At 33.2% G+C, this 11,975-nt stretch overlaps 2 protein-coding genes across 2 annotated transcripts; one reads left to right on the forward strand and one right to left on the reverse strand.

Moving 5' to 3' along the window:
• The first annotated feature begins 1,167 nt into the window (after positions 1-1,167).
• On the forward strand, positions 1,168-5,148 carry LOC110095083. Its single transcript, XM_020820462.2, has 4 exons — positions 1,168-1,815; positions 1,886-2,094; positions 3,192-3,485; positions 5,094-5,148. Exons 1-4 carry the CDS (start codon positions 1,549-1,551, stop codon positions 5,146-5,148), a joined length of 825 nt encoding a protein of 274 aa, XP_020676121.1. The 5' UTR covers positions 1,168-1,548.
• A 4,325-nt stretch (positions 5,149-9,473) lies between these two features.
• On the reverse strand, positions 9,474-11,774 carry LOC110095081 (the record flags this gene model as incomplete). The annotated part of the gene is given in 4 exon segments (XM_020820460.2): positions 9,474-10,234; positions 11,158-11,249; positions 11,331-11,416; positions 11,491-11,774. Coding segments are annotated over 4 exon segments (671 nt in total), but the record flags the coding sequence as incomplete, so codon positions are not given.
• Between the last annotated feature and the right edge of the window lie 201 nt (positions 11,775-11,975).

Below are 11,975 nucleotides of genomic sequence, written 5' to 3' on the forward strand. Positions count from 1 at the left end.
ATATATTTAAATCACAATAAAAATATCGGTTAAATTAGAAATAGTATTTCAATAATAATGAAAACAATTTAGTATAATTTTGAATTATCTCATATTTGAAATCTAAAACGATATTAATGACATTAATTATAACAAAAATACGATAGATGTTAAAGATGTTACAATGGGGAAAAATATTTTTATCTAAGAGATAATTTTTTTTAGTGGTGTCAAAATGGATTTTTTTGATTGGGTTCTAGTACAACTCAAAATGACCCGTTGTCATCTGGGTCAACCTGAACTAACTCGAATAAGACAATGGGGTTGACATTTGAACCCAAATCCGACCCAGTTTTGATTTGGCTCAACCTGACACAACCCGCCAACCTGCTTTGCTTTGCGCCTCTGCCCGCTCTCATGTGCATGTTTTGAATGGGCGCTAATAGAAAAACGTACAATCCCGTTATGTTTAGAATCCATGCACAAATCAGAGGTGACATTTGAGGACATGAGGTGACTGGCAACACGTGATTGCAAGACAACGTGAGGTGTGAGCAACGAGCGGCAATTGGGATTGGCGATTGGTGAGCTGGCGCGGAGGGAGGGATGGCCTGGCGAATTACAAAAGGTGTATGGCCTGGCGAACTACAAAGGAGGTATGGCCTGGCGAACTACGCAGGCTTCGACTTGCGAGAGGGCTAGGGTTGCTGGGCGCATTCGCTCGTGCGACATTGCGACCGACAACTGCAGTTTACGGAGCTGTAGAGCTATGGAGGCTTAGCAGTGGACTGTCAGAGGCTATCCAAATCCGGACCTTGGTCAACTTCAGGTTGATTTAAAGTTTTCGGGTCAATACAAACCCAACCCGTCAAATAAATAGGTTGATCAAAATTCAAAATTTTTCATGTCAAATTTTAGGACGTGTCAAATATTGACACCATTAATTTTTTTTTCCATACTTCTAAGAAAGATAAATGAAATAAAAGTAATTTTATAATAATTTTAATATATCTATATTAGGGTCCAAAGTTCGACCACGCGGGTGGCCAAATCTTCCAGAACCCGATCAAACCAGCCCGTTGCTATTTGTTATAAAATTATATATATCCATTAAAAAAGAAAAACAGCCTTATGGGACTGTTTCCTGCTTCCCAAGGCAATCTGCGATCCATTCGTACCAGCATGTCAATCCGGACGCGGCACATCATCGTACATACTTCCATCCAACCGTCCGATTCCAAAGATATATCCGCTGAGAATGGTCAATTCACCGCAATTCCTGACCAGCAAATACCTTCATTAAGTAGTTAATTACTACCATATCCCCTTCCAGGCTTCCACCCTTCGCACATAAACTATCTTTGCTTCTCTTGCGTTCCGTTCCTTCTCAGCAATCTCTATGAGAAATTCGATCTCTGCTGTTCTTATTTATTGTTCGAATATCCTTCTTAACCGATCGCATTGGATACTGCGATAGGATTTGAGTTCGATCAGATCAAGGCTATTCCTTCTGTTTGCTGTTAGTCGGAATTGAGGGTTTATAGTTGTTGACTGCTTGAGTTCCAGAAAATGTCAGGGGCAGTTTGGCAGTCTAGGCGGGTGGGCGTGGTGGATCGGTTCAATGGTGCAGCGAGGGTGCGGCGAACCCAGCACTACGTTCCTCGCGCAGCGGCTGTTTCTCTGTCTTCCACGATTAGCGAGCCGCACGGCAAAGCCGAGGAGACTGCCGGTGAGTCTGCTACGGAGGCATTTGGCCGACAAACGACTAATCCCAGTAACTTGGAAAGGTTCATGGAAGCGACGACGCCGAGCGTTCCTGCTCATTATCTCTCAAAGGTATCTGAATGTCTGTTTTCTTTTTCATTTCGGTCATTTTGGTGATTGATGAAGTATATCTGTTTTATAGAAACTGAGGGATTGGAGGACGTGCGATGAGGAGTGTAGAACATACTTTAAGCTGGAGGATTTGTGGGAATCCTTCAAGGAATGGAGTGCCTACGGCTTGGGGGTCCCTCTTATGCTTAATGGAAAGGATTCTGTTGTTCAGTATTATGTACCCTACCTTTCCGGCATCCAGTTGTATGCGGATTCTAGTTCTCAGTCGCTGGGTCCCAGGTATTCTTCTTTTGCCGCTAGTTTTTTTGGGTATTTTTCTTTAATTTGTTCATGTTTGCTTTTCAACAATGTCGCTTTTTCGCTGCTTTTAGGTCTTAAAAATTTGTGTATTCGTATTTTGAAATCTTTATTGTTTTATCCATCAAGTTATCCACTGCTTTCCGTTTTTTATTTTTATATGCTTCTTAGATTAGAAGAGGATGAAAGTGGATTTGATATTCGCGTTTAATTGATTTTACAAACTGGAAGGTTTGATGTTAAATTGATCGTAGGGTTGAATTGGACAAGTGGAAGATTGATTGTTCTGTCCGATGTAAATAAAATGGGAGTTCACATAAACCCTAAACACTAATTTGATGATGGCATTCTTTTAAGATCTGCAGCTAAATTCAATTCAATTAGTGATTGTCAGTTATATGTTTTTAAGGTTATGGAATCTGCGACTGTTTGACTGAAACTAATTTATACTAGAAATGACTAAATGTTGATTGGAATTAGCTCATTATAGTATTTATATCAGATTGAATGTAACACTTGAAGAAGCTGTACTTTTCTAATTTGGTTCAGCAATGTTGTAATCCTATATCAACCTTCTTGTTTTATATTCTTTATTTTTAGATATCATTCAATTGCATCAAATGCTAGTATTTATGTTTATGATCAATTTTAACAGTTTTTAATAAATTAAATTTGATTTTTTTTAGGTTTTATACTTTTTTATTTTCATTGGTAATCTGGCTCTTGATTTATCATCCTATTCACATTCTATTGATTTTGCTCTGGGATTTTTAAGGGTATTCTTTGTCACTACGAGTGCATTGTAATTCTAAGATCTGCTTGGTGCTTATGTGGTGTCCTTTGTCAAGGGCCAGTGAAACAAGCCCGACACAAGTGATTGTTTTCTTAAGATTTATCTCTATTTTTTTAAAAGGACTTCCACTTGCTTGTGCCAATTTTTACCCATCATGTACTTAGGATTTCTACCATTTGCTGCATGTTTGTCTTATGGAGAACCGAAGAAAAGTGATGCAAGAATGACCTGGTCATTTATTTATCAACAACAGTATTTTCTTTTGCTAATTTGTCTGCTCTAACAGGAAACCAGCTGGAGGAGGTGATGCTGACTCTTTTAGAGACATTAGCAGCGATGGAAGCAGTGACTCTGAAATGGAAAATGAATCTAAATATTCAGGGAATCGGTCTAAACACTGTATTTCACGCCATTACATGATTGGGATGAACAAACTCTCCTCAGATGGTAAACATAGAAACTTGCGAAATGAGTTTTCTAGTGATGACAGTAGTGATTGTGGAGATTCTCAAGGCGCGCTCATCTTTGAATACCTTGAGAATGACCGTCCATATTTTCGAAACATTCAGTTTGACTATAAGTTTGCTAAAATCGGAGTTCGGATGATCCCAAAATTAATTTTGAAAATTTCCAACTTGATTTTGTCTTGAGATTCATGCACAATCAAGATAATTTTTTGATGATATATCATATATATAATATAATATGTATAATAATAAAAATAATATTATGAGTTTATTATCTTAGCAATATATAAAGGTTTTGAACATAAATAAGTCAATAATATTGCATAGTAGATATAATACTTTTATATAAAAATTTATATAACAAAACATTCATAAGAATTAACTTAGTTGAAATGATTTCACTAGTATTTATTATATATTACAAATAACAGTCTTCTTCATACTTGATATTGGTATTCATATATATGATCTTTAAAATATCTTTTATTATAAGAGTGGTATGCATCGAGTTGAGATGATAAGCATCAGCTTTACTAGCAATAATGTGCGTCAATGTTGATGACGATGAAGTGCATTGTTTTTTTGGGTGATGTCATAAATCAACATTAGTTTTGATGATGTACATAGACTTATTTGGTAATGACATTTGTCAATTTTGGTGTCAATAAGGGTTCATTGCTCTATTGACGATGTAATGCATCAATGTTGGTGTTGACAGTGAATGACGAAGTCAAGTGGTAGTGGTCGGGTAATAAAAGTCAGATGATATTAGGCGGGCATTGGTGGTTGAGGGATATTAGTCAAGTGACAGTGGTTGGGTGAGGATACTCAAGTGACTATAGTCATGCGATGGTCATCAAGTGACAATAGTTGGAAAATTAAGATTAGGTGATAACATTTGAGTAACTATAATCATGTGATAATAAAATTGTGATGATTATCTGACAACAATAATTAGGTTATGGTAGTTGATTGGTAATGATTGAGATACAATAGTTGGGATATTGCATTTGAGGGATAATGGTTGAGCGATGGCTGTCAGGCAATGGTCGAAGGTGATGATTGTCTAATAGTGCTTTCTCCAACTTTAGGTTTAAGTATAGGTTTGAGCTCCAAGCTCCCTCCCCCTTAAATCTTTTTATATGGAACATGCCTCATATTAGTAAGCTCTCTTACAATACTTTCATGCATTCTAATGAAGATACTACATACACTGGCTATATGACAGGCTTGATCATTTCCCATGGCCAAAACGCCACTATTAAGCTCCCTATATGTTCTAAAGCATTGGGATAAATATGATATGTAGCACCAGTATCTAGAATCCAGCATGAACTATTTGAATACGAACTCTGAGAAACAATAGATAGTGATGCATTTGAATCTTCATCACACTCTTTCATGCTAGGATTAGCCTCAATGGAAACTCCCTTGCCCTTTTCCTTCAACTTTGTGTAATCTTTCTTCTAATGAACCAGTCTCAAAGTAGAAAGCATACTGATTCTTCTCAAGATTACACCCACTATACGTGCCCTACTTGACGTTGCCGCCCATTTTATTCTTCCTCGTTAGAGTGTGAGAGCATCATCTGAATCCATCTTTGAACACTCTTTGTCCTAATGCCATAACTCGTGATTCTACAATGCAGCAGTCATCTCACCATAGTTTAAGAGCTCCTTTATATGAATAAGCATCATCATGACGTTTTCGTACTCATATAGGAGCCAATTCAACATAAGGAGCACCTTGTCTTCATCCCCATCATCTTCCTCTTGATTCAAAAGATCTACCAATAGCTTTGTGAAATCAATCAAATGCTCATCAATTGTAATCCCATATCTCATATGAAACATGTAGAGCCTGTGATGCCCCAAAATCAAATTTGGAAGAACTATTCTTTTATCTTTTAATAAATAGCAATCAAAGTTATCTAATCTTATCTATTAGTAATAAATAATAAAAAAAGATTTTATAATTTAAAACATCAATATACACATATGTATTCATTCTAAAAAATTATATATAATACTTAGAATCTATGCAATCATTACATATATATCCTATTTTAAGTACAAAAGAATAGCTAAAACAAAAAAAGAAATAAAAACCTGAGGAATCTTGGTCAATCTCACACTCCTGATCATTTTCCCTGACATGAAAATATTTAATAACATATAACGAGCTCACAAGCTCACCAAGCAACCAAATCCTATAATTGACTCAGCACAAGGCAAATGAGCAATATACATATCAACAGTCAAATTATAGTAGTTGCATTCATATGATCATTGAATCGGTGAGAAAATAATAAAATTGTACGATGTGGAAGACATCAAATCGATACAAGTGTCAAATCTTTATAGTAATTATTATATTAATAATATATATAATCAGTAGAAAATTTGTATAAAGCAATAAAATTAAATCATCGATTTTTAAGTCTATCATAATTAAATTAATATAATAAAATCATATATGAGTGTACACATACTATCCAATTATTTTATATTAGTATTAATATTAAATTAGTATTTTAATCACATACTTAGTATATCTTGTATATCACGTGCTCAATATATATACAATACTTTTTTTATTAAAAATTAGTAATATTGCTAATAATAAATTTGTACATTAATATGAACAATATCTCAATATTATTTATTTCAGTTGTCACATTAAATAAGTAAGAATTCTGACTATCATGATATTTTTCAGTATTGCATAAGTATTAATAAGTCGTTAGCTCATTAAAAAGAGTCATCACTCTTTACCCGTCGGCACAATAATCATTTTCTTATAACTCACAATCAATATCACGTGAATCAGTGGGGGATAACACAAAGTCATAATATTTAAAAGAAAATTCGTCGGACCATCATCCTGTACAGGTCAATTAGTCTCAAACTAATGAGTCAACCAGTCTTTACTTATTTTTTACTCATACATTATTATCATAGTACTATAAAAATAATCTCAATCACATATCTACATTCATTCCTAATACATTGCATCAAATAAAATATAATTAAGCTTAATTCAGAAAGTATCAAAATATCTTGACAGTTTACAACATAAAACTCTACTAAGCAAAATTTCATATTTTCAAAAATTAATTAATTTATTATGGATTGTACATAATAACATTCTGAAGTTTTTATTGAACTAAAACACAATGTCAAAATAAATTTCTGAGTTGGCAAAAATTGATGCTTTTCAAAAGCACAATGCGAAAATTTTTCAAAATATAAACATAAAAAGTTACTCGGTAAAAATTTTACCTATACAAAATTATCCTCATTTTTTGATAATAGAAATAGAAATTTGATTAAAAACTAAAAATATAAAATTATTGAAATCAGAAATAATGTAATATCCTTTGCAATGAGACAAACAAATCTCTCAACTGGGCTGTCCGAAAAAATTCGCTCTAGGACATCATAATCTAGCTATTTATTTTTTTCTCTTCAATGTTTTATTCTCATTTTCCCTCTACAGATCACTGTTGTCGAAAAAAGAATTGGAAAAATGGATTTAAAAAGCTTTTAATGACTCTTAGTGACTTAAGATATTTTCTTTTATAATAAAATAATACAATAATAAAATATAATAATATAATTTAATCAAAGTTTTAATATAAAATTCATATAATTTTTTTGGGATTTTAAAAATTATCAATTTTTTTTTATAAAATTATTTATTTAAAAAATATTGATGAATTTGATTTGTAAAATGGAAACCTGACCGTCTCAAAATTCCAACTTGTACCGATCGATAGGTGTCAATTTCTTAAGGATTTCATCAGTGCCCAAAAATTGTTAAAAAATTTTATGTAATTAAAACACAATAATATATATCTTATTGTGAAGACGGTTTTTAAATTTAAATTATAATGACTCTTTAAAATATTTTATTTGCCTGGGTCAAAATACGGGCTAGTTATTACAGAGCCGTTGTTTCACATGGAAACGATTTTTCACGCTCTTCGTCAAATACTTGTTCTCCAAGGACTTCCATAGTTTTACAACAGAAGTTTCCATCATCACCCAGTACTTGATCTCTTGAGACAAAATATTTTTAATGAAGCCACAAGTACTCTGGTTCATCTTGAGACAATCTCTATCTGAAATCTCCTTGAGATGTTCATCGCTCTTCAGAAATTCCAGCAATTTGAAGAATACGACACATCCATCACCTCACATTGCCACATGCTAAAGTTCCATTTGTCATCAAATTTTGTCACATCAATTTTAACGGGGTATTTAACCACCTGATGAATCGAGGCATTCTCTAACGATGAAGTGGATGTATCCATGGCTCCATGGGATCTCATCATTTTCACCAATTTGTAACTTCCTTAAGACAATGAAATTGCACCAATCCGACACAGTAATATTCCAAAAAAAAATTGGAAATAATTCCAAATCAACATCAAATTTATTTGAAAATAAAAAAACACACACAAAACTATTAGTAACATCTAATACTAAAAATAAACACATTCAAAAAAATTATTTTTCATTTATCATCAAAATGCATATATACAATCATAGTGCATGACTGTATACAAAATCTATAGAATAAAATAATAAAAACTAGTCATGACTGTGCAAAAAATCGAATGGAGAAATACCTACAGACTCATATTAGATTCCTGAAATTGTTATTCAACCAGCTCTTTTCATTTTCTAGACCCTGAAAACATAATGCAAAACAATGATGAGCTAAAAATAGCTCAGCAGGCCACAAACACTTATATAAATTTAAAATATTTCTTTTATTAAAAATGTTAGAAAATGATCAAAATAAAGAGAAATAGTAAATCAAAATTTGTTCCGAGGGCGCTACCCCCGGAAACCCCAGCAGGGGCGCTGCCCCTCGTCCTCGCTACCTGACCGGGCAGGTCGAACCCTGCTAAAGGGCGCTGCCCCCTTGGACCCAATATAGTAAGTATTCAAAGATTTAAATAATACTACTGAAAAATTAATAAATTGAAATTTTATATGAATTTTATTTCGCAGAATAGAATATAATATATTTCTTCGACTCCATACATATTTTGTTCTCTTATAACTCACAACAGACAAATTTCCCATTCTTTCAAACATAATCTAAGGTTTTGGCCTCTTATTACTCCCAACATAAATAATTTCAGAGAATTTCAAATTCCTTACATCAAACAAAATTCAAAGAATTATGCCCCTTTATATATCCCAACGAATATTTTTTCACATCAAAACTCTTATAAACCAATCAATATAACTAACACTTAATTCATTACATTATACAAATTAAAGCATAACAGAACTCATTGTAAAATCTTTCAATTTATTATAATGGTAGGTAAGAGAAAATCCCGCTGAACAAAAATTTACATTTTGATAACATACCCAAATTAATAGAGATTGTACATAATATTACTATAATATTTTAATTGTACTACAGCATTATTTTAGGCTTCATTTGGAACGTCTTTTTTGCTGCTTCTTAAAATAATTTTTTAATATAAAAATTAAAACTTTTGTGCTAAAAATTTATTTTAAGAAGCGGTAAGAAAGCTGTTCCAAAAAAAACCTTAATCTTAAATCAAATTGATTTCAAGAACTATCTTCAAATTATCATCCAACCAAACTCCTAATTTCCTTAGCACTGCCAAATTTCAGAAGGCATTATTCATAGTCATTGCTAAAACTAAAAAAAAAAAAAAAAGGCTTAGTTTATTACATATAGCACAGATAGAGATAGAGATAAAAAATGCAGACATATCAGAATACTCAGGAAATCAAATTTTCTAACTGAAGTATTCCATTTACAGTACATCATCTGAAAGCCTGAAACAAATATGAATAACATGGCTTGATGTCGTTGTTGTTGTTGTTGGTAAGAAAGTTGTCCCAAACAAAACCTCAAATCTTAAATCAAATTGATTTCAAGAACTATCTTCAAATTATCATCCAACTAAACTCCTAATTTCCTTAGCACTGCCAAATTTCAGAAGGCATTATTCATAGTCATTGCTAAAAAAAAAAAAAAAAAAGGCTTAGTTTATTACATATAGCACAGATAGAGATAGAGATAAAAAATGCAGATATATCAGAATATTCAGAAAATCAAATTTTCATAACTGAAGTATTCCATTTACAGTACATCATCTGAAAGCCTGAAACAAATATGAATAACATCAGGAATTCAATAGAAGAACTCCACTGTTGCAAGCTCAAACCAGGAAGATAAAATAAAATAAAATAAAAGCATATCAAAGTAACCCAACGTAACAAGCTAGGAAGGACATTGGAAAAAAAAATGCCCATTTATATGGTGAAAAGGTTATAAGTAAGAACAGAACGAATTAGCCATGGTTTTGCTCACCAGCAGTATCACTGCCGTGCAATCCTCCTCTTAATTTGCACCGACGGTACAATTATTTTCAAGATTCTCCACCTGAATAATGCGAGAATCAACATTTCCTCTTTTTTTTTAGCTTTTATCATTTTTTAACTTTTTTTTTTTTTTGATATTCATAAATGACAGCACCTTAGCAAATAAAAAAAAAACGGGTTTATGAGGAATGTGCAGAGCCCTTGCAGCAGGTCATGTATAACCAGAAGGCTCCATCAAAGGAGATGGAAAAGAAGCTCAAAAAGGCTTTGTAATCAGTACCGAGATACAAAGAAACTGTAATCTGGCAGGTTTGTTTTAAGGAGTCGCAACCACTTATCTGCAGCTTGGAATAAGGTATGGGCAAGCTTCCCATCGGATTCACCATTAGAAGTCCATAAGGAGCTATGGCACTTGAGGGATGCAAGGCCAAATACTGGAAGAGAGATCTTTTGTTTAGTTATGATAGGTCTACGAGCAGTGCCTGCATTTAGATGATAGAAGATTAATCAACAAAATTATAGCATATTCAACTTACTCAAACATTTCAACCAACAAGAGATTCAATCAAAAGAAAAAAGAAAACTAAAATGGAATTTCATAGAACGGTTGGAACGCAAACTAAGGTTTCGTTTGGGACGATTTTCTTACTGCTTTTTAAAGTAGCTTTTTAGGACAAAATTTTCTAAGTTCAAGAAATTTTTTACTAAAATGTTGCTTTAGAACACAGTAAAGAAGCTGCCCCAAATGAAGCCTAAAAAGCTCTGTAATTGGTTTTAGTTGGCATAATGGTTTCTAGAATGGGGACGATCAAAGACATCCAGCAAAAGAGCGAGCTTTTCTGCCCTCTGATAATTGAAATAATGAGCGCATAGCCGCATCCTATGAAGGACCCGTATTTTAGTGCCTAGTGGTCAATATTTTCTTTTGCTACTTCTTTGTTAATCCAGCTCACAAGAAGGACCCGTATGAGATATTGTAGCTGAATGGATAGTCACCTCCAGTAGAACAACTTGAGGAGTCCGACATTGAGAGCAAGGTCCTTGTGAAAGGGGTAATGATGTTAACTCAAATTATAATTTGTTTAGTAGTTAATAGAGAATTAATTAGTAAGAGAAATTAGTCTAATATCTAGTAAGCCTATAAATAACCCCAATTGGAGAGTAAGATGAGGAAAATTAATGAATAATGTTCACTTTCTATACTTTTTCTCTTTTTGTTCTTTATTTGAGAGTTCGAGCAGATCGAAATGCTCTAGATATGACATGAGTCCTATCAATAATCATGTATGTAGCGCAAATAAGTTTCAAATTACATAAACATTTTATGACTTTTTCTAATGTCCAAATTCATTACTTTAGGAATAGCATAAGTTTATAACGAATGATGAAAAAAATGGCAAAATACCTTTCATAGGAGTAGAAAGAAAATGAAACGTGAGAAAGCAAGCATCAAGATCAGTCAGAGTTGGCCCAACTGGTATCCTATAAATTGGGTACCTGCATAAGGATTAAAGATCTGTAACTTCATTCCAAGTATCATAAAGATAATACATGTATTCAAAACTTGTGAAACCTCACCATGCAACAGAAAACCAACTTTCTGGAAGAAGATCACAACTTCTAATTGTCCTCAAAACAGGAAATTGTTTAGCAAGATCCACAATCTAAACCAAACATAATTATGTTAAAGCAAAAATATTAGTTAGTGATGAATATGATACATCAAGAAAGATATTACCTTGTCAACCAAAGGTTCGCGAAAATATGGACGGTCATTCTCAAGGTATTCAAAGATGAGCGCGCCTTGAGAATCTCCACAATCACTACTGTCATCACTAGAAAACTCATTTCGCAAGTTTCTATGTTTACCATCTGAGGAGAGTTTGTTCATCCCAATCATGTAATGGCGTGAAATACAGTGTTTAGACCGATTCCCTGAATATTTAGATTCATTTTCCATTTCAGAGTCACTGCTTCCATCGCTGCTAATGTCTCTAAAAGAGTCAGCATCACCTCCTCCAGCTGGTTTCCTGTTAGAGCAGACAAATTAGCAAAAGAAAATACTGTTGTTGATAAATAAATGACCAGGTCATTCTTGCATCACTTTTCTTCGGTTCTCCATAAGACAAACATGCAGCAAATGGTAGAAATCCTAAGTACATGATGGGTAAAAATTGGCACAAGCAAGTGGAAGTCCTTTTAAAAAAATAGAGATAAATCTTA

Source organism: Dendrobium catenatum, unplaced genomic scaffold (assembly GCF_001605985.2).
Source record: "Dendrobium catenatum unplaced genomic scaffold, ASM160598v2 fragScaff_scaffold_993, whole genome shotgun sequence".
NCBI lineage: Eukaryota > Viridiplantae > Streptophyta > Magnoliopsida > Asparagales > Orchidaceae > Dendrobium > Dendrobium catenatum.

Coding starts and splice junctions, on each gene's coding strand:
- LOC110095083 (XM_020820462.2), top strand. CDS start 1,549: ATGTCAGGGGCAGTTTGGCAGTCTAGGCGGGTGGGCGTGGTGGATCGG. Junction 2,095..3,191: donor TCTCAGTCGCTGGGTCCCAG/GTATTCTTCTTT, acceptor CTGCTCTAACAG/GAAACCAGCTGGAGGAGGTG. Junction 3,486..5,093: donor AACATTCAGTTTGACTATAA/GTTTGCTAAAAT, acceptor GTACTCATATAG/GAGCCAATTCAACATAAGGA.